The sequence below is a fragment of the Panthera uncia genome, chromosome C2, assembly GCF_023721935.1.
Source record: "Panthera uncia isolate 11264 chromosome C2, Puncia_PCG_1.0, whole genome shotgun sequence".
NCBI lineage: Eukaryota > Metazoa > Chordata > Mammalia > Carnivora > Felidae > Panthera > Panthera uncia.
The window spans coordinates 148,478,458-148,504,378 of NC_064810.1; the positions used below are offsets into that span (position 1 = coordinate 148,478,458).

General features: G+C 51.4%; 1 protein-coding gene across 3 annotated transcripts; it reads left to right on the top strand.

The window, feature by feature from the left end:
* Positions 1-1,047: 1,047 nt before the first annotated feature.
* On the top strand, positions 1,048-18,292 carry CX3CR1 (C-X3-C motif chemokine receptor 1). 3 transcript variants are annotated; one of them, XM_049628970.1, is made up of 2 exons: positions 1,048-1,746; positions 13,393-18,292. In XM_049628970.1, exons 1-2 carry the CDS (start codon positions 1,501-1,503, stop codon positions 14,470-14,472), a joined length of 1,326 nt encoding a protein of 441 aa, XP_049484927.1. In that variant the 5' UTR covers positions 1,048-1,500; the 3' UTR covers positions 14,473-18,292. The 3 variants fall into 3 exon arrangements, with proteins under 3 accessions (XP_049484927.1, XP_049484928.1, XP_049484929.1); XM_049628971.1 differs by lacking the exon at positions 1,048-1,746 and adding an exon at positions 2,105-2,195; XM_049628972.1 differs by lacking the exon at positions 1,048-1,746 and adding an exon at positions 9,535-11,006.
* The last annotated feature ends 7,629 nt before the right edge of the window (positions 18,293-25,921 follow it).

Here is a 25,921-nt window from a genome sequence, read left to right on the forward strand (position 1 = left end):
GGCTCTCCCGTGGCTCGGAGTGGACAGAGAAGGCAAAGCCCCAGCTGCACTTTCCTTGGCCCGTTTCTCAGGGTGGTGCTTGTGGCCTCAGAGATGAGGTCACGTCTCCCTCAGGGCCACCGGGCAGGCTCGTTCGCCACTGGCCATAAAACAGCATGTTCTTCAAGCCCAGGGTTCCTCTCCCCTGGTGCAACCTCCTTCGTGTGCAAGCTGTGCGTGCGGGGCTACCACACGCGTCACCCTGTAGGATTGGGGAGGCGAAGGAACCGGCACAAAAAAGCATCCCACTTGCTGGGCCGTGACTCACGGTCCGGTCTGCTGCCAGCTCCTGTGGGACAGCGAAAGCCGTTGTGTTAGCGTCAAGGAGGTGGGCTGGCAGCCGGAGCGCAGCCCCCACAGGCACTGGTGGGGAGGTGGTTAGAGCAGGGTGGGACCTCCGGAGGGGAAGGGGAAGGGGCAGGATCTTGCCCGGGCCATGCTTACTGGCCTGGGGCTGAAACTCCCAGTGAGCAGAACCCACAGAGGGGTCAGGCGCGCAGTTTGCATTTTGGAGGAGAATGGTCAACGGGGGCAAATGGCAAGAGGCGTGAGGGCCACCGATGCAGACCCTGGCTGGGGACAAAGACGCAGAGCATTGGATCGCAGAGGCGGTCACTGACGGGCGGTGGGAGAGGCTGTCCAGGAAGACGGGACAGCTGATGAGGATAACGGTGCAGTGGGTGAGGTTGTCCGGGAAGACTGTGTGACTGCAAGAGAGAGAGAGAGAGAGAGAGTCTTGGCAGGATCCCAGAGAGGTGCTCTCGGAGAAGCAGGAGGGGAGTCACAGGCAGGCGAAGGGAGGCCGAAGCAGCTGGCCCCGCTGGGTGGTCCCTGAGACAGGTGGCTCTGGGGTGGGGATGAGGAAGGGCAGGCGTGGGGGTGGGGTGCCACAGCCTCCTGGCCAGAGGGAAAGGAGGAAGGGAAACCGAGGCCGCAGACTTCCTCAAATGCCAGCAGGTCAGTCGCCCAGCCGGCAGAACCGCCGTCCCACCCACAGCTCGGTCCTGGGGTCCTGGCGGCCGGGACTGAGGAGGCCGGGTGGGGAGCACACAGCACAGCCCTGCCCACAGAAAGACACAGCTCCGACGGCCACAGCAGTGCAGGGGCACAGGCTGCAAGATGGGCCGTGAGGAGCCAGGCAGGCCTCGGAGGAGTCCCCTGATCCTTTAATAAACGTGCCAGACCCCAGCCAGGCCCCAGGGGAGGGAGGGATCGGCAGTAGAATTTGCCTGGTAGGTGAGCCAGGCAGGTGGGCCTGGGCAGGCACCGGCTTCGAGCCAGGGCAGGCAGCAGGAGAGTAGCCCCGAGAGTCAGGCCCAGCTATTCCCCGTCCGGCGGAACGGGGCGGGCTGTGGGAGACGGTGGGGACAGAGCCTGCCCCGGTTTGTGGGTGAAGCTTGTGCCCGGCACACATGCGCCTCCGGCTTGACCGGAGGGCCTAGGGAGGCCCTGAGTGCCTTGATGGAGGGAGGCGAGGGGAAAATAAATCAGAAGCCCCTACCAGGTGCCAGGCACTCACTAAGTGCCTTTTGTGCCGATGCGTCTCAGAAGCCACGCACTTGCCAATCTCCTAAGAATTTCATCAAAATGCAGCCTGATTCAGTGGCGGGGCCCGAGGTGCCACATGTCTGTAAGCTCCCGGTGCCTGGGGCCTCGCTTTGGAGAGAGAAGCTGTACTTCGTTTCATCCACACCCCAGGGCAGCCGGGTGAGTACCGTGGGCTCTCTTTTCACACCCAAGGAAACTGAAGTACAGTGGCTTTGGGTGGCTCACGAGACCTACACTGTTTCCTGTCCTCCCCGCCACAATGGGGGCAAATAACACAGCCCCCACACCGTCACGTCCTCCAGTCCCCTGCTTTGTGTGTCCCCCCAGACTCAGTCCCCCAGGTTTGTGAATTCAGACCCTCCTGCCATCAGCTGGCCTCCAGCCTGGAGCTTCTGAGCTCGCCTGCCGCGGTATCTAAAGAAACCAGGCAGGCCTTGGAGTGAACCTCACAGGAAACCAGAGACTATTGGCTAACTTTGCAAATAAAGATGCCCTCGGCGGGGGGGCGGGTGGGAAGGGAAATACTCCGTGACAGACAGACGGAGGGACGGGGTGGCTGATCGTCACAATTGCCAAGTCCAGAAGTTCCCTTCCCAGGCCCAGCCCAGGTAGGAAACAGAGAACTGGCCAACACCTGTGGGCTCGCGGGTGGGGCACGGTGGTCAGAGGTCACCGTGGGTTACAGATGCTGGTTTTCGCTTTACGTGCTAAGAGGGACCACTTTCCGGAAGATGTTGCTGCCGAAGGGCCAAGGGGCTTGAGGGGTGGCGGGCAGCGTGTGATCAGACCATTTGGGACGCGCTCAACGCGGGGTGCGATTACAAGCATCAGCACTTACATGCCAGGGACGAGTAGACATTGCCCTGAAAACAAATGGCATCTGGATGAGAGTGAGGAATTATTAGGCGCTTTTTAAGGTAAATAGTAAGGAAGTTGTTATTTTGTATAAAAAGAGTTCTTATTCTTTTAGAGACTCATACTTACCTGTTTATGGGTGAAATGCTATGATGCCTGGATCTGTTTTTAATTAATGCAGTAGGGTATGAAGTAGGATTGCATGGGATAGTGACCATGAGTTGCCAATTGAAGTTATGTGATGAACCTGGGGGCTCTCTCTGCCTTTATGTAGGTTAGAAAATGTTGTAATAAAAAATGTTTAATGTAGAATCTGCATTTTAGTTTTTATTTATTTTTTTAATTTTTTTTCAATGTTTATTTATTTTTAGAGAGAGACAGAGCACAAGCGGGGGGATGGGGGGCAGAGAGAGAGGGAGACACAGAATCCGAAGCAGGCTCTGGGCCCTGAGCTATCAGCACAGAACCCGATGCGGGGCTCGAACTCATGAGCCACGAGCTCATGACCTGAGCCCGAGTCAGATGCTTAACCGACTGAGCCACCTTGCATTTTAAATGTAAATATAACTATGCTTAATACGGATATAGGAATAGGCATGGACATTGGATGGGAAAGGGCAAAAAGCTAGCTGTGGTTGATTCCGGGAAGTTGGATGGTGGAAAGTTTGGTTCTGTCTTGTTTTTCCTTTTCTTCCTGTGCTTTTTCGGTGCCTCCTACATTTTTTTATAAAGAGCACCACTGCATTTCCAGCGACAACCATTTTAATGAATAAATCGCTGACACAAATTCGATGTTCAATGCCGTTGTAATCACTCTGAGGACACGGCCTCAGAAGGTTCGTGCCGTGGGAAAACCGTCTCAGAAATTATGAGCGGACACACATATGGGTGCAAGAGAGGAGGAAACGCGTTGAGGTCCGGTTGACGACTGGCCGGACCCGTCACTTCTCATTACTTGACCTTTATCTCACAGGTTCTGTAGTCTGCGCTCTGTAGGTTGACAGCCGAGCTCAGAGAAAGTCTAGGGAGCTTTAGGATTTCCCCTCCTCCAGAAAAGTTCATTTTCTTTTTCAAATACGTTCAAGTTTATTTGTGTGTTTAGAGAGACAGAGAGTGTGCGAATGAGCAGGGGAGGGGCAGAAAGCGAGGGAGAGAGACCAAACTCCAAGCAGGCTCTGCACTGCCAGCACGGGAGCCCCACCAAGGCCTCGAACCCACAAACTCGGAGATCATGACCTGAGCCGAAGTCAAGAGTCTGATGCTTAATGGACTCAGCTGCGCAGGCGCCCCCCTTTTTCCAAGTACTTTCTTCTTGTTTTAAAATTTTATTTATTTTTGAGAGAGAGAGAGGGCACGTGCGCAAGCAGGGGAGGGGCAGAGAAAGAGGACAGACAGAGGATCCCAAGCAGGCTCTGCGCTGACAGCAGACAGCCCGGCGACTCGGGGGCTCAAACTCACGAACCGCGAGGTCATGACCTGAGCCGAAGTCAGACGCTCGAGCGGCTGAGCCACCCAGGTGCCCCCTCAAATGCTTTACACAGAAAACTCAAGGTAGAAAACAACTTGACCCCAGAAGAAAGATGGTTGGATTGTGTGAGAAGCAGACGAGAAAGTTCCCTGGGGAAGCTTCTGCGGGGCAGGTCAGCCCATGCCCGGGGTTGCCTGGGAGGGGACTGGGCCCTGTAAGAGGACGCAGGCAGGAACTGGGCTGCTGAGCCTTGGGCACCACTGTTTGTCTGCCTGTCTGTCTGCATGTCCGTCTGTGTGTATGCACGCAAGTATGGTTCCACGTCTTTTGCCTGCCTCTTTGCTTGGCTTCATTTTCACGCAGGGAATCAGGGCAGGACGTGGCTCTTGCCCGCCCCCCAGGGAAGGGGGCACCGACTGTGTGTCAGCCACACGCCAGCCATACCCCAGCCGGGCTCCACGGCCGTCACTCTCTGCTTCACAGTGGGTAGGAGAGGCAGTTGGGCTTTGGAAGCCCTGACTCTGCACCTGACCTTGCTAAGCCTCGAGTCCTGCTTTAAAATGAATACCAGCCATGAGCTGAGAATCGCTGAAGGCGAGTGACGGGTAGAGGTCGAATATCTGTATCAAGGGCAAGGTATATCCAGTTCTGACCACACCGTCTGGCCTGTATTTGGTGCTCAAGAAACAATATGGGTTGTCATTGTGGGAAGCCACGGATCGGAAAGTTTGTGCGCCTTAAGACCACTAAGCACGTTCAAATGAGGTTACGAGGGGCCGGGAAGAGGACGTATGCCAGAGCCCATCAGGTCAGAACCAGCATCCACTCCCCAACCCATCCTCCCCCAGGAGACACCTCATCGCGCACCCCCATCCCCCTCCTGCCCCGGGCCGGGTTGTAGAAAGGCAGCAGTATCGGGGAGGGCCCCACACCAGAGACCCTGGCGTCAGAGACCGTCCATCTCAGGGTCTGGGCCATTCAACTACCCCCTCCCCAGCTCAACCTCTGACCTGGAACAGAGGCCGCGGCTACCCGTTTTGTTCAGGCTCAAATATTTCCCGCTGAAGGTGTTCAGAGCCAGCACCCTCCATGCACGAGCCAGACAGGGAGGCGGACTCCTGCTGTCCAACAACGGGTCACAGTTACGAAGAGGCACAGCCACGGTGGCACAGGCCAGGTCTCCGCTGCCTTTTCCGGGAACTTGCTCTCGTTCCCAGCAGCACAGTCCAGGGATTCCAAGGGCTTGCAACACTGGCTCTGCCCAGGAAGGCCAATGCTGGCGCTTCCGGCCGAGTCGTGATCCCACCCGCCCTCCCTAGGGGCTCAGAAAGGCACTGGCTGCCGAGGGCTGGAATTCTCTCGGCCCTGCAGCCACACCTCCTCCTCCCGTCTGGCCAAAGAGCAACTATTTCGGATTATGAACCTTTGTAGGGAAGGAAACCTAGCTCGCGTCTCTTTAAATGTTTTTCTAAAGTATTTTTGCAGGCCCTCTCTGTCCTTTTCCTTAAACCTATGTTCCACGTCAAATACAGCACGCTCAAAGAACAGTGTGCAGGTTCACGACTTACAGATCAATCTCGCACCCAACCTGCAGCCAGGCAGCAGGAGAGACCCAGGCCGGCCCCCACCCAGCGGCCCCCCCTCACTTGCCTTCCTGACTGCCACCCTGCCCTCCCCAAAATCCCCACATCCTGATCGTGATGGCCATTGCTCCCTCACTCGTCCTTAGGGCTTTACCCGCCTAGATGTGCATCCCTGCACAATATGCATTGCTGTTGCCCGCTCCTGACCTTTATATGCACGGATTCACATAGTCGGTCTGCTCTGGAGTCTGCATTTTTAAAATGCATCCGTGCCGTGGGAGATGTGGATGAACGTGCGCAAATGTTCGAGGTGGCGTTGTCCACAGAGACCTCGCCCTGCAAGCCAGCCAGGAGTACGACGGTGAGGTAGGTAATCGTGGACCGCTCCACGATTGCCTGCCTATACAGCAATGGCGATGAGCGGGCTTGACCCTAGGGAACATGCCTATGCTCAGTGCCTTCGGCTTCAGTGGCCCCCCCCCCCACACCCGCCCCTGCTCCCCCCCTCCACCTTCGTTTACCTGGAAGATTGCCCCGGCTTCAAGACTCAGCTGAAACGATCCAGTCCCTGGGTCTCCCCCAGCTTTTCTTCTGATAGTCTGCTACTGAACAGTAACCGCAATTCCCAGAGACTGTATCTTAGCCACGTTTACCTCCATAGAATTTAGCACAGCACCTACTGTTGGGGAAGTAAAATAGAAACTAAGATCTCCAACCCAGAAAAAACTTCTCACAGAGATAACAGAGAAAACACCGATACTGTTAAACAGACCACCAGAATGTGATGGGCATCGCGGACAATCCGCTGAGAGACGGCAGAGATGGGGGGAGAGGGAATCTCACCCTTTCGTAGGGCCCAGCGGTTAGGATCCCTGTGGCGAGAGAGCACACCTAGTTCTCAGCCACACACTGTCATCCTAACTCTACCATGATAACTGAAGGGACCGTCTGTGATAGCTGGCTGGCTTCTTCCAGAGAAGAAATAGACTCCTATCTTTAAGACGGGAGGATTTTGGCAATTTGAAGCAGAAGGGCACCCACCCAAGTTAGGCTCCTACCCTTCCAGAGAAACTGGGAGACACAGGTGCTAATTCTTGATGTTTATATTTCCTTTTTTTTTTTTTTAAGTTTATTTATTTTGAAAGAGACAGAGACGGCGCGAGCGGGGGAGGGGCAGAGCGAGGGAGAGAGAGAAGCCCAAGCAGGCTTCGTGCTGTCAGTGTGGGGCCAGATGCGGGGCTTGAACCCATGAAACCGTGAGATCATGACCTGGGCCAAAACCAGGAGTCAGGGCTCTACAGACTGAGCCACCCAGGTGCCCCTTGATGTTTATATTTCAAAGAAAGGAGCCCCAGGCCCCTGAGAAAGATTCCTGGGACGTAAAGCTGACAAAAGAAGTGATCACATTCCCAAAAGGACGCATGTCCTCATTTCAAAGAGAGGAGAAAACACTCCAGTGATGAGTTTCCTTTTGTTTTGTTTTTCTTTTTAATTTTTTTTGTGTTTTATTTTATATTTGAGAGAGATAGCGAGCACAAGCAGGGGAGGGGCAGAGAGACAGAAACGGAATCTGAAGCAGGCCCCAGGCTCTGAGCTGTCAGCACAGAACCCGACTTGGGGCTCAAACTCACGATCAGTGAGATTATGACCCGAGCCCAAGGCAGACGATCAGTCAGACGCTTAACTGACTGAGCCCCCCAGGCGCCCCCAGCGACGAATTTCCTAAAGCAAATGCCCTAGGAATGAGGAGGCAGAGAATCTCTTCCCTTATTTTCAGCAGGGAGAATTAAGCCTCTTATTTTGAATTTTTATTTGTCCTTACAAAGATACATAATTAGCTTAGTTAATAATTTATTTAAAATCCATCTCTTCCTCAATTACCAGAAAAAAGCCCTAAAACATTTCTTTTCAGAATTTCACAGTTTGGCAGGGACGAATAAATACCACAATGTGCTCGGAAGACGAAAGGAGAGGGCGGTGTGTCCAACCCAGAGCAAAAGCAGCTTCCGGAGAGGGGTGGCTCACCCAGGAGGCTCTCGCCTCCGGTCTGGCTTTCTCCTGTTGCTGCTTCTGACTTGGGGTGTTTGGCCTGTGCAAACGCTAGAGGGCGGGTAAGGCCCTGTGGTCGCAGGTAGATTGGTTGCCAAGGTGTAGACAGCCGCTCTGTTTACTTGCACGGGGGACGGGCTGCGAGGTGCAGAATGTGCCCTTCTAGCTCCTTGGCGTGCAGTTCAAGGCTCTTCCACCTGTCCTTCTTTTGCCCTCTCATCCTTACCTCTCCCTGCATCCCCCAGGGTGTCTCTTACAAAATCAGCTGTCCTTGTAAGTGGGAAAACCATCAGGACCTGGGAAAACCCTGTGCCCAAGCGGCCAGGGGTGTGGGCTTGGGGGCCACACTGGAAACCTTCCTCTGTAGGCCAAGGTGAAGATTTGTCAGGGCTGAAATCGACTGATCCAGATGGAACCTCATCTGAACTCGGGCAGGCTGTGAGCCCAGAAGCGTCATGTTCCCTGGGCAGGTCACTGAAGAGTCACTTCTCGTGACACTAAGCCGTGCTTTTACCGCCCCAGGACGCATGTCGTGCTTAAAGACTATTTCCTTCTGTTTGGTCCTTGTTGAAAAATTAAACACGCCAGAAGATCTGGCGTTGCGTTTTGTGAACTACATCCGTGTTACCGTGTGTTTGAAGGCAGGAAATGAGCTGAGCCTACAGCCTTCAGCCTCCTCTTCTCCGGAGAAAAGGACTCCAAATTTCCTTGCCACCATTGATGAGAGCTAGATTCGGGGGTCTGGCCGTGAGGACTCCCTAGTTGTGGCTGGAGAGGAAATGTCCCCGCCTTCTTCATTTCCTGACTGCCTGCCTTTTGCCTGACGGTCAGACTACCGGGTTCTGAGTCCTGAGGGGAGAGACCCGGGGAAAGTGTTCAGACTCGCATCGTGGACCATCTTCTTTGGCGGGGGAGGGAGGGGGCTGTGTCTCCTATTTCTCGTTCCAACTCTAGAGAAGTGGTCCACAATAGCCTGCACACTCCTCCTCCAAGAGGGAAAGCCTTGGGGGCGAGGCGGGAGCATGGCTCTGTGGAGAGATACACCTGGTTCTGCTGTTCCCTGGACAAGCTTCCCCGATCTCCCGGAGCCTCTGCTGGTTCATTTGTACGGGAGGGACAACCATCGCATGTGGGCCTGTAGACAGAATCAAAGAGGGGCTTGTGTATGGAGTGTGCTAGTCCGTGGGCACCGAAGAAGGGCAGCCTCCTCTCCTTCCACAGAGGGCTCTCCGAGGATAACTTCAGGCTCTGGAACATTCTTAGGCTCAATGGCATCCCCACAAAGAACGATGGGGTCAGGGCTCTAGCAATCTGTACTTTCCTCTAATTCCCTTTGGTTCAAAAGAACAAAAATGATGGGGCACCTGGATGGCTCAGTCGGTTAAGTGTCCCGCTTCGACTCGGGTCATGATCTCACGGTCCACGGGTTCGAGCCCCGAATCGGGCTCTGTGCTGACAGCGCAGGGCCTGGAGCCTGCTTCCCATGCTGTGTCTCCCTCTCTGTCTGCCCCTCCCCAGCTCTCACTGTCTCTCTCTCTCTCTCTCTCTCTCTCTCTCAAAAAAGTAAACAAACATTAAAAAAGAAAATTAAACCACAATTTTATCGGCATTTAGACGGAGCCTCTAACCCGGTCTTCACTCAGGGGCCCAAAAAGCCATCAGTGGAGACCCCAGAGGGAAAACCACCAACTGGCCAAGGAACGTAAAACACAAGAAGACGCACAGGATCCAGCAGGCAGTAAGCAGGATGTGAAGGCAAAAGATGGGGGAAGCGGCCCGAAAAGGATATGGGACTAAAGAGGAAAGTGGACTTGGGCCACTGAAATGAAAAGGGAAGTAGAGAACAGGGAAGCTGATTGGAAACACTGGGTAAATGATGACCCCAAAAAAGTTAAAAAATAAATGAGCAGGCCTGAGAAAAGGAAGTGGGCCAGAGTTGGGGGGGGGGGGGGGGGGCGGGCAGCAGGGCAGGATCGGAGAGGGAGTGAGTTTATACTTGGGTGGGAAACGCATGTGCGCTCAAACTCCGCTTCTGGGTTCAGCACAGACTCCTGCAGCTGGACAGCATTTAGCAAAACCTTGACTTACGGGAAGAGAGGGCGAGGAGGCTTGAGAACGGCCGGGAGGGGTTGTGTGCTTGCTGGCCACAGCCCTCAGCGGGTGCTTCACCCCAACACCTATCCTTCCTCTCGCACCCCCACCTGTATGACACCCGGCTGATGAGGCCCCGCAGAGAAAGCTTATCTGCTTGGATCCCTCACTCGGTTCCTGGTGGCCTCGGGGGCCTGGAAAGCCCGTGTCCGGCCCATCAGACCCCCGGCGGCCCTTCAACCTGCCCCGGAGACCACCTTCGAGGACTGTCCCCAGCTTTAAGCTCATCTCCCAGTCCTGGGACATCTCAGAAGGTCCAGGAGTTAGAGGATCCACCTTTCCCAAAAAGTTCCTTCCCTTGATAAGGCTACCAAATTCAGAGGAACATTCAATGCACGAGGCATCCACTAAGCGCTCAGAGTTCAAGCAAGGGCCGCTGGCCTGGGATCAGGAAAGACACTTGTGTGCCCTGTCGGCACGTCTGGGAACCGGACAATTAAAAGGCCACCGTCATTACCAGTCCCACAGGGCAATTTGGAATGAAGGTCTAGGATACAATACTTGTATTCCTACAAGTATTCCTGGGGCATTGGCTCTGTGCCAGGCCCCTCCCTCTGTTGAACACTGGTCCACAGAGCTGAAGGAGACACCGGTCCTCGCTCAGGAACTCCCAGTCTCGGGCAGGACAGACAGGCTGGCCGAGTGTGAGCCCCCACTGCAGCCGTGCCACAGGCCAGCTGTGCGGCCTTGAGCAAGTTACTTGCCTTCTCCGAGTACATCTACTTGTCCATAGGGATCGTTATCCTTTTACGTGCCGGCTCCCGTTTATTGAGCATGAACCACAGGCCTACCATATTAGACTGTCTGCTTACTTATTTCATTTTCCATGTAACTCGTATTTTTGTTCATTTTTAAAATGTCAAGGGAATTAAATGAAAATCCCCCCCCTCCACACACACACAGGTAATATGTGTTTAGCAATGAGCCCGAGAACTGAGTAAAAATTCAGTAAAGGCTTGTTTACTCTCCCCTTTGCCCTCTCCCCCCAGAAAATCTGAAAAGAAAATACCTGTTATTTCAGGGGAAAAAAAATAAAAAGAACTTTACAGATGGGATATCCACAACGCCTAGGGTGGGAGTGAGCAGCACAACAGTTCACGGGAGACCCGGATGGTTGCAGAGGTCCAAAGTGCTTCTGTTTCCTCACCACATGCATTTATTTGAGTGCCTGCTGTATGCAACACACTGTGCCGGGCACAATCCTCAGAATGACGCTGTGGGCAGACGTGAGAATGAGTCCCAGTCTTGCAGATGAGGGATGTCAGACTCAGAGGTTCCAAGTTCATTCGAGGTCACTTGGCCAGAGGGCAGACGTGAGATTCAGCCAAGGGAGAGCCCGAGCCTGCCCACCTCCCCGCTGTCCCTCCTCGGTGACCCAGGGACTCCTACTCGATTTAGAGGAGATCCCTGTGGACAGGGCACAGTGCCAAGGGTGGAAATTAAGCCTATTTCATGCAGATTTGGCAAAATCAGGCCAACCCACCAGCACAGTTTCTGGGCTGCAGGCCCCAGCACAGGCATGAAGAGATGCCACACAGTCTCATTGTCCTTGGCCTCCTGTCAAGGCCAGCTTCGCCAGCTCCTTTCCCTGGGGGAGAAGGGGGAAGGCAGAGGGTCGTAGCTCCAGGATCCCTGACTTACGACCACTGAGGGCTTGACTCATTCGCTCCTACACGGCTGCACGTCTGGAAAGACGTTCAGCAAGCCACCTGCACGCAGGCAGGAATTTCCCCGTCTCCCCATATCTCCGCTCGAGTCATTTCAACCTGACATTTGTGTAGCTCACAAAGGGTAGCATCTCAGCCATTTTCTGTGGCTGAACTTAAACATTATTTTTGTTTAAGTTTATTTATTTTGAGAGAGCGAGAGAGCGCACGCAGGAGGGGCAGAGACAGAGGGAGAAAGACAATCCCCAATGGGCTCTGTGCTGACAGCGTGGGGCTCGATCCCACAAACCCATAAGCCCATGACCTGAGTCGAAATCAAGATTCAGATGCTCACGGCGCCTGGGTGGCCCAGTCGGTGGGGAGTCTGACTGTTGGTTCCAGCTCAGGTCATGATCTTGCAGTCCCTGAGTTCGAGCCTTACACCAGGCTCTGCGCTGACAGTACAGAGCCCGCTTGGGATTCTCTCTCCCTTTCTCTCCCGTGCTCGCTCACTCACGCTGTCTCTCAAAATAAATGAATAAAAACTTTAAAAAAAGAGAGAGAGAGATGCTCGACTGACTGATTTAGCAATCACTGCTAAATTTAAACGTTGTTGATTAAGGTCACAGCCAGAGATTTGTCTCTGAGAAAAGGGTATTGGCTGCTGAAAGCCAGGAACGCATACACTCTCCCTGGAGATGCTGGGAACGTCAGCCCAGGCTGAGAGGGCCCAGGGCAGAAAGGCTTAACCCTCTTCGTCCCAGAAGAATCTGGATAAGATGCGAAGATGGGCCAGAACACAAAGCGGAGGCTGCGAGGGCGGGCCCTCACTTTGAAAGAGACACAGTCTGGGCAAAACCAGTGTGAAAAGGAGGCAGCAGGGTGTGGACACTCCCTTGGTTAAAAAGTGCGAACTTTGCTTTTGGTTGTGGTGGGGAGGGAGGCAGTGACAACCAGGAGGCGTGCTATGAACATGCTTAGGGTTTCTCAGGGGCCCGTCTGTGGCATCACAAGGAAGAGGAGGAGGCCTCCGAGGGCCAGGGGGAAAGGGGAGCCCTTGCAGCCTCTGGAGTGAATAACAAGCGAGCCCTGGCTAGGGAGGAGGGGGAGGAATGCGAAGTGTGACTTCCCAACCCGTGCAGAAACGTCTTCCCCTTCAATTTTTCTTCTGAAGGAAGCGGAGATTAAGAATCATGGGGAAGACCAGGCCAAAGTGAGGGCAGGGCTGGTAATTATGGGGTGAATTCACCACCCGGGCCCAGCACAGCAGGCTACTGGAGCACGGTCCCCCAGACGGGTTCCACACCCCTTTCATGACCCTGTGATGGCAGTGGTGGCACCCTCTTCACTTGACCTTGAGGGGTGGCCGTCTGTGGCTGTCTGCTTAGAACTAAAGCATTTCCGACTTTTGGTGCTAACCCCAGAAAAGTCCTGGGAAAACGGAGACGAGGCGGTCACTCTAGAGTGTATGACTCTGTCTTATCCCTTCAGGAAGAGAAGGACCTGTTGGTTCCAAAAGGAAGGGGAAGAGAAAGGGATCTCAAAAACAAAGATGAGGGGCTCCGCGTACAGGTCTGCTCGAGGCTCTGGAGAGTATCTGAGACCTCTCTCTTCAGTCTTGGCTTCCTATGGGACAAATTGGGGTCCAGAGGGTGGAGGGGTGGGGATAAGGAAGGAAGCGGAGAATCGCTTCGGGGAAGTTTGGACTACAAGAGTGAATTATGGCTGCACCCCCACCATACGACCCCCTGTTCTCCACACCCATAGTCCTCTCTCCCACTATTGACACCCTGGTCAACCTTTTGGATAGACGTTTGAAGATCCAAGAAGAAAAGATCTGCCTCAAGCTTTAAAAGGTCTAGATTCAAACGTTAGCTGAGCCGTTCACTGCACAGCTCTGAACAAGTCCCTGATCCTCTCAGACTGGGAAGCGTATCAGTTAGGCGCCCGACGGATACTTGTTTCTTTCAGCCTGCCCATGCGTGGGGCCAGCTAGAATCCCAACTGTTTCTCTGAGAACTAATACTGTTATTTGTTTTCCTCTCTGATCCAGGCCGTCGCCATGCCCACCCACTCCCCCAAATCAACTTTGGAATACTTTGAGTACGATGAGTCGGCCGAAGCCTGTGATATGGGGGACGTTGTGGCCTTCGGGACCGTCTTCCTGTCCATATTTTACTCCCTTGTTTTTGCCTTTGGCCTGGTGGGAAATCTGCTGGTAGTGTTTGCCCTCACCAACAGCCGGAAACCCAAGAGTATCACGGACATTTACCTCCTGAACCTGGCCTTGTCGGATCTGCTCTTTGTAGCCACGTTGCCTTTCTGGACTCACTACCTGATGAGCGAGCAAGGCCTTCACAACGCCGTGTGCAAACTGTCTACCACCTTCTTCTTCATCGGCTTTTTTGGAGGCATATTCTTCATCACTATCATCAGCATCGACAGGTACCGGGCCATCGTCCTGGCCGCCAACTCCATGAACACCCGGACCGTGCAGCATGGCGTCACCATCAGCCTGGGCGTCTGGGCGGCAGCCATCTTGGTGGCAGCACCTCAGTTCATGTTCACAAAACAAAAAGAAAACGAGTGCCTTGGTGACTACCCTGAGGTCCTGCAGGACCTCTGGCCCGTTCTCCGCAACGTGGAGGCAAATTTGCTTGGTTTCCTACTCCCCCTGCTCGTTTTGAGCTACTGTTACTTCAGAATCATGCGGACACTGTTTTCCTGCAAGAACCACAAGAAAGCCAAAGCCATTAAGCTGATCTTCCTGGTGATCGTCGTGTTTTTTCTCTTCTGGACACCCTACAACATCATGATTTTTTTAGAGACGCTTAATCTCTATGACTTCTTTCCCAATTGTGACATGAAGAAGGATCTGAGGTTGGCCCTCAGTGTGACTGAGACAATTGCATTCACCCACTGTTGCCTCAACCCCTTTATCTATGCGTTTGCTGGAGAGAAGTTCAGAAGATACCTTTACCACCTGTATAGAAAATGCCTGGCCGTCCTGTGTGGTCATCCTGTCCACGTCGGTTTCTCCCCGTCTGAATCACAAACGAGCAAGCGGGAAAGCATTCTGAGCAGTAATTTTACTCACCACACCAGTGATGGGGATGCGTCCATCCTTCTCTGAGGGGATCCCCAAAGCCTTGCCCCTCTAGAGAGCCCGGAGTTCCCAAGCCTGCCACTGAATAATGAAGACAGATTTTTTTGTTTGTTTCTTACATGCAAGACATGACGGACCGAATCCTCCAAAACAACCCTGAAGCGTTTCTGAGCATCGTGCCCAAAATTTGAGGGATAAGGGGTAGGCACGTCTCTAACTGCAAATGTCAGAGCTTTCTGTTCACAAAGGACAAAAATTCAACTCGCTGTAGCTTAGCTAAAGGGGAGGCGGGGAGGATTATTCACATGGTAGCGTGAGCAAGAGAGTGGCTGAGCCCTCAGAGTATGCAGAAACTAGGGCTTGAGTCCAGCTAGAATTTTCCTCTCTAGGGCTCTCAAATCTCTGAGTGGTGACAGAGCTCCCAGACACAGCTTCGCCAACAGAGTGGGACTGAGAACCACTCCTCTCTGGTCCCAAGGTTAAAATTCCCAGGGAAGGGCTCTCATTGGCCGAGTTTGAATCAGATGCCCCTCCCTGGACCAGGTTGTGGTATTCACGCGGGGGAGAATAGATATGATGGAGGCGTCCATTCCAATCTCATGGTTAGAGGTGCAGGAAGAAATATGTCCAAGAAGCTGGGGGCCGGGGGGGGGGGGGGGCGGTACTATTTTGACCCAATGGAACAAGAGCTGCCCACCTACCTTCCCATGTATCTGGCCCAGCCTCCTCACTGATCACACCAGCCAGCACGCACTGCCAGCCTGCTCTTCCTTAAACCCTTCTCTATCATGCCTCCAGACCCGCGAAGGCACTCCAGTGTCCCCTGCATCCAGTCCGAGACCCTCCATCATGTGGTCCCACCAACAGGTTCTCCATTTCATCCCCTTCCCCAAAGAATCCAGCCTCTCGGCCAACCGGATCTCTTCCATCACGCATCATCACCTGCTCCTGGGTGCAGGGAGATGAAGAGAAGGCACCCTGACCCAAACTGACAAGGGATGGTTTCCAATCCCACCTTTGTCACTTGCCAGCTGGGTAGCTCGGGGCCAGCCCAGCTTCAGCTTCCTTATCTGTACAATGGAAACCATGGTACTTTTCACATAGCGAGCCTCCTTCCCGGCATGAGAAACCAGCCACCAGCCCTTGCAGGTGCCACACCTCTTCTCTGGTTTCCAGACCTCGGCTTTCCCCCTACCTGGTGCAGCGCTTACACGGCAAACCTGCCTTGACTATCCCTTTCCGGTTGCCTCACGGCAAACCCCTGCCCATCCGGAGAGAACCCCCATCCTTCATTCCAACTTGGAGAGCCAAGATCACAGACACTTTCACGTGTTTAGAGCTGAAAGCATCACGTGCAGACCCTTTCGTAATCTATTTGTCTCTTAACATCAGACCCCAAACGGTTCTCGGTTTCTATGTAGTTTTGTACTGTTTGCTTTAGAAGGCTCTGCCAGGCTGTGCGCTGGTCGAAGGCAACTGACTCATCTCTGTATTTCTGACACATCCTTGGGAGTCACCATGTTGGTTCAGTCGGTGATAGAATGAATCGTGTTGCAGCAAGATCACGTCTCCCGCTTTGCTCACCATTGTCCTGTTGATAAACATTCCGCTTGTTGCCAGTATTTAGCAAATATATATTTCACAGCACTTCGGTCCGCGTAATTTCCTTTCTCCTCTTCGGTTATTTCCTTTGGATGAATTCCTCCATCATGGGGATAACTGGGTCGAAGGGCACAGCAAGGTTTTGGCTTTTTTTTTTTTTTTAATTTATTTTTTTAAGGTTTTGGCTTTGACCCGTAACACGGGAAATCGGTTTATTACAAAATCTTAATTGAACATGTATGGCACGCAACATGTAAGCTCGGATCCTGAGCGGCCCCAGAGGTAAGTGAGACCAGGCCTCTGCCCTTCGTCACTTAACATTCAAGTGCAGAACAGAGAAGTGAACAAGAAAAAACACTTTGCATGAATTGGTAACACAAGAGCCGTCTGACCTGAGTCTTTAAGGGTGAGGAGCTCTCCAGGCAATGGAGGGGATGGCATTCTAGGCTCAGTGAGTGGCATATGGAAAGGAGGTGTGTGAGGGCATGGGGATCTTAACATGAGAAAAGCATGTGAATTTCGAAAGGCATTCGGAGCAGAGTGGGTGGGGAGAGTCTTCTGGAACATTGGCTCAAAACAACTAACAAGAGGGGCATATTCTCCCCAGGCTGTCCACAAGTTTTCTCTACTGTTACTTGAACCTCATTGCAACCTTGGGGTCATAAAACTTTCAATGAAACTTTAACTTGTTTCTGGACTCCCACGAAAAGAGGGAAACGTTCTTCTGGCTTGAGAAGTAAAAGTGGAGAGACAAACACTTTCATGTCTAAATGAACATTCAATTAGTATCCTAAGAAACGGTCGCTCATCCATTTTGCTGAATAAGACAGAATAGGGAGAAAATAGGGAAGTTCACTGAAAACCCTAAATAGCAATGATGTTGGTGTCTAAATAAAGGAAAGTACATTTGAAAAAGACAGTTGGCCCTAACAGCACAGCTGCGGCAAACCCACGACTGCTTCTGAGCTCTGGGCTTCCCCAAAGTGGAGGGAAATGGTGGACCCCAAAGCAGAGAGACATCTGTGACTGAGTCCCAACATATTAACTCTGTCACCTTGGGCAAGTTACTTGACATCTCTGAGGCTCAGCTTCCTCATCTGAAAGAGAAGAATAAAAGTGGGGCTCACCTCCTCGGATTATCATGAGGATTTCATAGGATTGCCTCCACAACGCACACAGTGCATGCCTAGCAGAGCAAACTCAAATAAATGGTGGTGACTATTGTTATTTTTTACCTTCTTCTTCTTATTAGATTGAACCTTTCCCAGTGAAGAAACTCATGCTATCTTGTCCGTGCCTCCTTGCTCTCCTGAGTCCCAGAATCACAGAATTTTAGGTGCAGGTAAAGGGCAGGAGACCCAGAGAGGCCCCGGGGCTGGTCCAAGAGGTAGATCTCTTGAATCCAAGTCTATGGATTTTTTTTCCCCATCTCAATAACAATACAGACCAATCCTATGATAACTGTAGTTAACAATACTGTGCTGCATATTTGAAAGTTGCTACGAGAGATTGAGTTGCTAATAAGATTTTTAAAGTTCTGATGACACGCACAACGTTATAACTGTGTGAGGTGATAAATGTCTTCACTAACTTTATTGTGGTAATCACTCTGGAATATATTCGTGTATAAAATCACTATTTTGCACACCTTAAACTTACAGAATGTCATCTATCAATTATACCTCAATAGAGCTGGAAAAAGATACAGACCAACCCTGCCTCCAAGAGCAGAGAACACAGGTGGGCATGCAAAAGAAAAAAAAAGAAAAATCCAGAAGGAAGGTCTACAGGTGGATGACTGAGGCAGGGAGGGGAGATCTGCCCTCCAGAATGCCGAGTTTAACAGAATCAAGCCACTCACAATGACCGGTGCAGCCTGGGTGGGGCAGCTTTTGGTGACAGCTGTTCTGTGACTTCAGTATCTCTAATGACGATGGTCACCAGACAGAGGCTTCTCAGCCAGGATCCCCAGGGTCAAATCTAACAGCAGAATCTGGGTGGTAGACAGAGCCTCCGCTGAGAAGGGCCACTGTCCAGGGATGGCAATCCACTGTGTCTGCAGTATATACAGGTCAGGTGAGCTTCCCATCGTCTCTCTCCGAGAGTCTACCCCTGAGCACCCAGGGAGAGAATTCACCTCTGGCCCCGCGAGGCCAACAACTGCACACGGGGACATGGCAACTTGACTGAGAGGTCCACCTTGGGAACCACCTGATCCCTAGATGATGTCTCATTAATGCCCTCCACGTTAGGGTAGTCTGTCCCAACTGAGAAGTTAACTTTCTTCTCCACCCACACCCCACTCCCCTGGCCCACAGGGAGCACTTTGGTTTCAACATGACTTGTAATGTCGTTTGCTTGACTAGCTAAGTTGGCAACCCTATGGTGGGCCACCCGCAAGTGGTATTATGGGAGGGCGGGCGACAAAAGTATTTCTTAGCAAATGAGGACATACCCAGTTTCTCTTCAAATCACCCTCCATCCATAGGAGGGCCAAGTCGTTTTCTCAAGAATACGGGCGCCACGTTTCCATTTCTGTTGAATAAGACAGCTGTTAGGCAACAGCCACCGTTGTTCCTCCACAGACACACCCAGACGCTTGAGAAACCACAAAACATGCTCAGCAGGAAAATTACTCTTTGACTCCGTATTTCCTCCTTTATTTAGGTAGGAACAAAAATACATTTTAATTTGCATTTGAGTACTCGGTTTTAAGAGTGTTCCATTTTCAATGTGTTTGTTTTATATTCTTTATGACTTTTTTCTGGACGTAAGAGAAATGCCTGGTCACAGAAAATACAAAACAATAAATGAATAAAAAGTTAGAGTTACACAATATTTGCGGGGTGCCTGGGTGGCTCAGTCGGTTAAGTGTCCGACCTCCGTTCAGGTCAAGATCTCACGGTTCGTGAGTTCAAGCCCCAAGTCGATCTCTGTGCTGACAGCTCAGAGCCTGGAGCCTGCTTCTGATTCTGTGTGTCCCTCTCTCTCTCTGTTCCTCTCCCACTTGCACTCTGTCTCTCTCTCTCTCTCAAAAATAAATAAAGATTAAAATAAATTTTTTTAAGAATTACACAATATTTCATCTCTCTAAGAATTGTCTAACACAGACATGGTTTTCTGCCATGTTATTCTCTGCAGATATAAATTTCAGAAAAGATTTGAGATCATAACATGCATATAGTTTACCTTACTTTTTTCACTTAACATTATAGCATAAACATTTTCCCATGTATTCAACTCAAACATGGTTTTCAGTGATTACACATCAGTCCATTCAGACTTTAGCCAAACCCCTACCGATGGACACAGAGGCAACATCCAGTTTTCATTATTATGTACAACACTGTGTTAAACATAAATCTTTGTGCGTATCTTTGATTGTATAAGAGGAATTATTGGATCAACGGATTAAAGTGTCTGTGGGTCTTTTGCTAGCTACTGCAACACTGCTTTTCAGAATGATGACACCATGTAGGTAATGCTCCAAGAACCCCACTCCCTGACTTTTTAATGTTTCTTATTGAAAGACAGAGAGAGACAGAGCGTGAGCAGGGGAGGGGCAGAGAGAGAGGGAGACACGGAATCCGAAGCAGGCTCCAGGCTCCGAGCTGTCAGCACAGAGCCCGACGGGGGGGTCGAACTCACGGACCGCGAGATCGTGACCTGAGCCAAAGTCGGACGCTCAACCGACTGAGCCACCCAGGCGCCCCTCCCTGACTTCTTAGTGCACCCCCCACCTTCCCAAGCTTTGGGGTCAGGACATTACAGGCTTTTGTTATTTTATAAAATACTAGCTACTGACTTCAAAAATCAGAGAAAGAGAGAGAAAAAAAAAAGACCTCTATTTCTGGGGTGCCTGGGTGGCTCAGTTGGTTAAGTGTCCAACTTCAGCTCAGGTCATGAACTCACTGTTCATGGGTTCGAGCCCTGCATCAGGCTCTGTGCTGTCAGCTCAGAGCCTGGAGCCTGCTTCAGATTCTGTGTCTCCCTCTCTCTGCCCCTCCCCTGCTCATTCTCTCTCTCTCTCTCTCTCTCAAAAATAAATTAAAAATAATTTTTTAAATTAAAAAAAAAGACTTTGGGGCACCTGGGTGGCTCAGTCAGTTAAGTGTTCAACTTCAGCTCAGGTCATGATCTCACGGTTTGTGGGTTCGAGCCCCACATGGGGCTCTGTGCTGTTGACCGCTCAGCGCCTGGAACCTGCTTCTGATACGGGGTCTCCTCTCCCTCTTTCTGTCCCTCCCCTACTTGCACTCTGTTTTGCTCTCTCTCAAAAATAATAAAAATAAACATTAAAAAAAATACTGCCATTCCTGAGAGAAGGTAATAAGACTGTTATTTAGGAGAGAGAAAAGGAAAAAGAGACCAGGGGAGTTTATTTTTATTTGTTACTTTTTAAGTTTATTTATTTTGAGGGGGAGAAAAAGCATGCACATGAGCAGGGAAAGGGGCAGAGAGAGAGGGGTGGGGGGAGAGAACCCCAAGCAGGCTCCGGGCTGTCAGCACAGAGCCCAAGGTGGAGCTCGATCTCGCAACCTGGGAGATCACGACCTGAGCCGAGATCAAGAGTCAGATGCTCTGCCGACTGAGCCACCCAGGCGCCCCAAGACAGGGGATTTTTACGAGTGAACGACAACATCACAAAATCCGTTGTTTTAAGGAAAGACTGTGTAGTGCTTGGATTAAGGGGGCACAGGAGAGGCTATCTGAGTCGTAAAACATCTGGGGGAAGGAGGAGTGGGGAGTCACCGTTTCATAATCAAGGACTAGAGTTTCGGTTCTACAGAATGAAAGAGCTGTAGAGACGGAGGGTGGTGATGGTCGCATATCATTAGGGAGCGCACTCAATACCACTGATCTGCACACTTGAAAATGGCTGAGACGGTACATTTTATGTATATTTTAGCACAAGAAAATGTGGGAGAGAAAAACTCCAGCAGAATCGAGGAGGAAGGAGGTGGTGACACTGCTTCTGGGGGTGAGGGCGGGGAGGGTCTTAGGGGGAGAAGTAGGTCTGAAGAGGGCACCCAGAGAATCCCGGTGCACCTTGAGGGTTTACAAAATTCACATCTTTTTTTAATGTTTCTTTATTTTGAGACAGAGAGACAGAGCGAGCATGCACATGAGTGTGGGAGGAGCAGAGAGAGAGGGAGAGAGAGAATCCCAAGCAGGCTCCACACTGTAGGTGCAGAGCCTCACTCAGGGCTTGATCCCACGAACTGTGAGATCGTGAGCTGGACCGAAATCAAGAGTAGGACGTTCAACCGACTGAGCCCCCCAGGCGCCCCCGAAAGATTCATGTCTGTCCAAGATAAACAATCTGCAAAAGGCAACCGAAGGGAGAATTTATTCCAGATTTAGCCTAGTTGGTGGCAGGGAAGTCTGTTTTCAACGCATCCCCTGCCATTTTGGATAGACTTCGAAGTAGCTGTCTCAGTGTCAGGGAGAGCTCGTTAACCTGCAAAAGGAGAAAAGGAAAAAACGAAAACAAAAACAAAAAACAAAGCACCCACGACTTTATTTCCATCTCTAGTAAATTCTCTCCAGGATGCATTTTGCAAACTGTGTGTACCTTATCCAGCAGTGAATTTCTTAGAAATCCAAGCCGTAGTGGCTTTCAGATGCCCTAGATCTTGGGCAGCAGATCCAATGCTCAAGTCAGCCAGGGAAATCCATCGAAGCCAACTCCAAGAACCCTCTGGTGAATCCAGGTAGCCCTCTTTGGGGGCTGGAGGATGCCCAGCTGGGAAGCTGGGAAGCCCGGTACCAAAAAGGCTGATTTACATCTTTATCGGGAAGGGAAAAGTGCCCATTTCAAGGCACCTTATTTCGCTGAGAAGTAGAGGGAAGCAGAAAAGAATTCCCACAGGCTCCCCAAACCGCCCCCCTTCCTGCCTACATGCAGCCGTTTCCCACTTGCGTTTCTTCCTCTCCGGGCTCCGTGGAAGGATTTTCTCTGCTCTGGGCTAAAGCCAAACCCTCCACTTGTGCACGAGATCTGTTCCCTCCTACCTCCTCAAGGGTTGGATTTCTGCTTCCCTCCCTGCCGCGGGATTCCCAGTGAGCAGAGGAACAGGCCAGAATGCCTCTCGTTTTTAGACCCTCCTCTGGACTCCGTTTCCTCCCCACTTCTGTTCTTGTTCTGATCTCTTCTCCATTTAGAGACACCCAAGGGGCATCTCCAGCCCCTGGGCCCCCAGCCTGCCTTGCGCTTCTTCCCCGTCACTCACCCAGACACTCCTGGCAAAGTCCTGGATGCCGTCCGCGTGGCTAGGTCAGCGGGTCCACGATCTGGCCCACCCCCACTGACCTATGGGCAGAATTGACAAAGCTCAGCCCTCCCTCCTCCTTGAAGCACCCTTTCCATTTGGTCCTGGAGATGCCACTCTCTCTGCTGCTTATCCCTCACGGGCTGCCCTTCCAGTCTTCTTCTCTGGTTCCTTTCTGCCTCCCTGACCTCCAAGCATCGAGGGCCTTGAGATGACTTCTATCTACGCTCGCTCCCCCGGAGAGCTCAGCCAGCTGCAAAGCTGTAACCACCTTCTCTCTGCACTGACAACATCCAGATGGTTTTCTCCAGCCCAGACTGCTCTGAAGTCCAGACGTGTATGTTCAGTTCCCTGACCACGTCCCCCGGATAGACAACAAGCGTCTCCTGGCACTCATCACAGAACGCTGCAGACTTCACTGGCTCTGTAAACGACAAGTCCTTTCTTCCGGTTGCTCTGGCCAAAAACCTTGGCGTTCTCCTGGACGCCCCTCTTTCCCTGAGCCTCCATTCCCAACACACCAGAAGATTCCAGCCCGCACTTTTTTTTTTTTCAAATCGATTCTGTATCAGATTTTCTGCCACTGCCCCATCATCCCACATGCCACCGTCTCTCCCCTAGACGACTCCACAGGCTCCCCTGTCTCTGCTCCCACTCCACAGTCCATTCTCTGCCCTGGTCCCGGGGGTCATCTTAAATGTTTCAGTCGGATCACGTCACTCCTCTACTCGACATCCCCCAACGGCTCCCTCCTCCCCTAGGATGAACCCAAACCCTCTTCTGAGATCTAGGAGACCTGCAGGACCTAGCCCTAGCCTCCTTTCCAGTCTCGTAGCCCAAGACTTTCCTCCCACACTCTGTTGAGTCACACGGGCCCCCGAGCTCTTCCGGAAACAGGCAGAGCTCTTCCCTACCACAGGCCATTTGCACTTGCCCCTTTCTCTGCCTGGGAGACTCTTCTGGGGGGAGCCGGTGGGTAGCCTCTTTTATCAGATCTGTGCAGGGCTCACTGCCTGGCTTCACTCAGCCTCTGCTTCAGTATCACCTCCACAGATAGGCCTTCACAAATCTCCCCATTTAAAACAGAGCCGCACATGCATTTTCACCCTCCCCCTGTTCCTGGATTTCTTTGTTTTCTTACCCTTATCTCTCCCTGACACTATATTAGATATTTGCCTATTTCTTCTTTTTTTTTCTTCAAATTTTATTTTTAAGACAGGGAGTGCAGGGACACCTGGGTGGTTCAGTCGGTTAAGCGTCCGACTTCAGCCCAGGTCATGATCTCACAGTCCATGAGTTCGAGCCCCGTGTCGGGCTCTGTGCTGGCAGCTCGGAGCCTGGGCCCTGCTTCTCATTCTGTGTCTCCCTCTCTCTCTGCCCCTCTCCAACTCATGCTCTGTCTCTCTCTCTCAAAAATAAATAAACATTAAAAAAAAATTGAAGAGCTTGTTATGGAGGAAATAGAATCATCTTTTGTCTGTCATTGATGCTACAATTATTGCTCCCTGATGTCACCTACTATTTTTGTACTTCAAACGTCAAAACTCACAGTGGTTTCTCTTTTCAGGTGACCCTGCCTTGTAGTTGATGGAGATCCCTCCCCCCATTCTGTCAAGGTTGTGTTGAGTCCTGCTTCGTCTGTGGTGTTATTTGGCATTTTCACCTTTTCCTATGCATTCGGTCGCATTTTAACGAAATATCGCAAGGGGCCGCCCCAGAAGCTGCTAGCCAGACGCCATTGAACCCTAAAATGACTCTCGGCTACAGCATGGTTCTCGTGGTTATTAATGTAAGTTGATCAGAGGCCGCAGAAGTGACGCTGCATTAATTCATCGCTGCTCAAGGCATGGGCGGATACACGCAGGCTGGGGAATGATGGGCATGGGACGTCGATGCCAATTCTTTGGAGTATTTATCACACTTGGTTTGGTTACTTCCTAAGGGCATCCAGGTATTTGACTTGAAGCGGCACGAACCAGGAAAATGGCAGCAGAATCTCACGGGAGGGAGGATTTTTGAAAATGCTCTGCGTAGGGATGATGCAATTCCAACAGTGAAGACTTGAGACTGTGTCTGAAATCTTCTGTACCTTTACTGGCCACAGAGGACAGCGAGAGCACCTTGGGCAGACCCTAAATGTATTGTCAGAGCAACCCGAGGAGATATAAGGAGCCTAATCAACCTTAGTCTTCCAGGAAGTTCTAATCCACTCACCCTGATCGCTTTTGGCCACTCCCAGGCTAAGGCAATACCCGCTCCACAGACTCTCTTCTCTTTCCATGTATTCCAGATGTACTGGCCCCTGGACCAGCATCTCTGCTCCACAGAGCCTTCAGCGAGGTCAGACGGACCCCAGGGCCATCTTGCTACTCTCTTGTCCATGAGGATCTACCCTCATCCCTCCCGATGAGCCTGGACTTGGAAGTTAAGCATCACTGCTCGGACAGTGTCGGGCTTTGGAAGTTACTTAAGTGCTTTGGGTCTTAGTTTACTCATCAGAACAACGGGATGTTGATGCTATATTTGGAGGAGAAAACGAGAGATCACAGCGCAAGCAGCTTGTGTTGGCCCCTATCCCTTTTCCTCTGTCTGCTGCCCCAGAGGGCACAGTCCAGCCATCTTTACCTCAGGCCCTAATGGCCTTAATTCCAGTGTCTAAGAACCTTCCGTGGGCATCTCAGGTCTCTTCCCTCTTCGGGAGCAGAGCGGGGGTGAAGATGTGCAGCTTGGGACCTCATATACACAGGTATCCCAAGTAACCGATGGTGCTATCCCAAAATGCCTGAGCTGCATACGCAGATTTGGACCCACCACGGGTCCCAAGCGGGACCCGAAGTTTCGCCTGCATTTTCATGAACACAATCTTGCTTTCAATTTTGAATATGAAGGGTGGAGATACAAGAGTTGTTACTCTGCTCTGTAGTTAACCCGAGTGGGCCCTTGGAAACATACACCTTCTGTGTTTACTGACACCTGCTGGGTAAAGTCAGCAGCTGCTGTTTAGAATGTGCAAGATACTGATAAAGTAGTAAAGATTCACTGGGGGTAATATCATTGGGGGGAAAATAGTAATTCTCCGATTACAAAATGGACAGAGGACCCGAACAGACATTTTTCCAAAGAAGACCTACGGATGGCCAACACGAAAAGGCGCTCAACGCCACTCGTCATCAGGAAAACGCGAATCAAACGACTATGCCGCGTCACACCTATTTGAACAGCTAGTGTCAAAAGATGAGAGGTAAGTGTTAGCAAGGAGGTGGGGAAAAGGAAACCCTTCTGTGTGCACTGTTGGTGGGAATGTAAATCAGTGCAGTCACTATGGAGGACAGTATGCAAGTTCTACCGAAAAAATGAAGAAGAACTACCACGTGATCCAGCGATCGCACTTCTGGGTACTCACCCGAAGGAAATGAAATCACTCTTGTAATTAGATATCTGCACCTTCATGTTTACTGCAGCATTACTCACAGTAGCCAAGATATGGAAACAACCTAAGTATCCATTGATGGATGAATGGATTAAAAAAGATGATGTAGATGATGGATAGATAGATAGATGATAGATAGATAGATAGATAGATGATAGATAGATAGATAGAT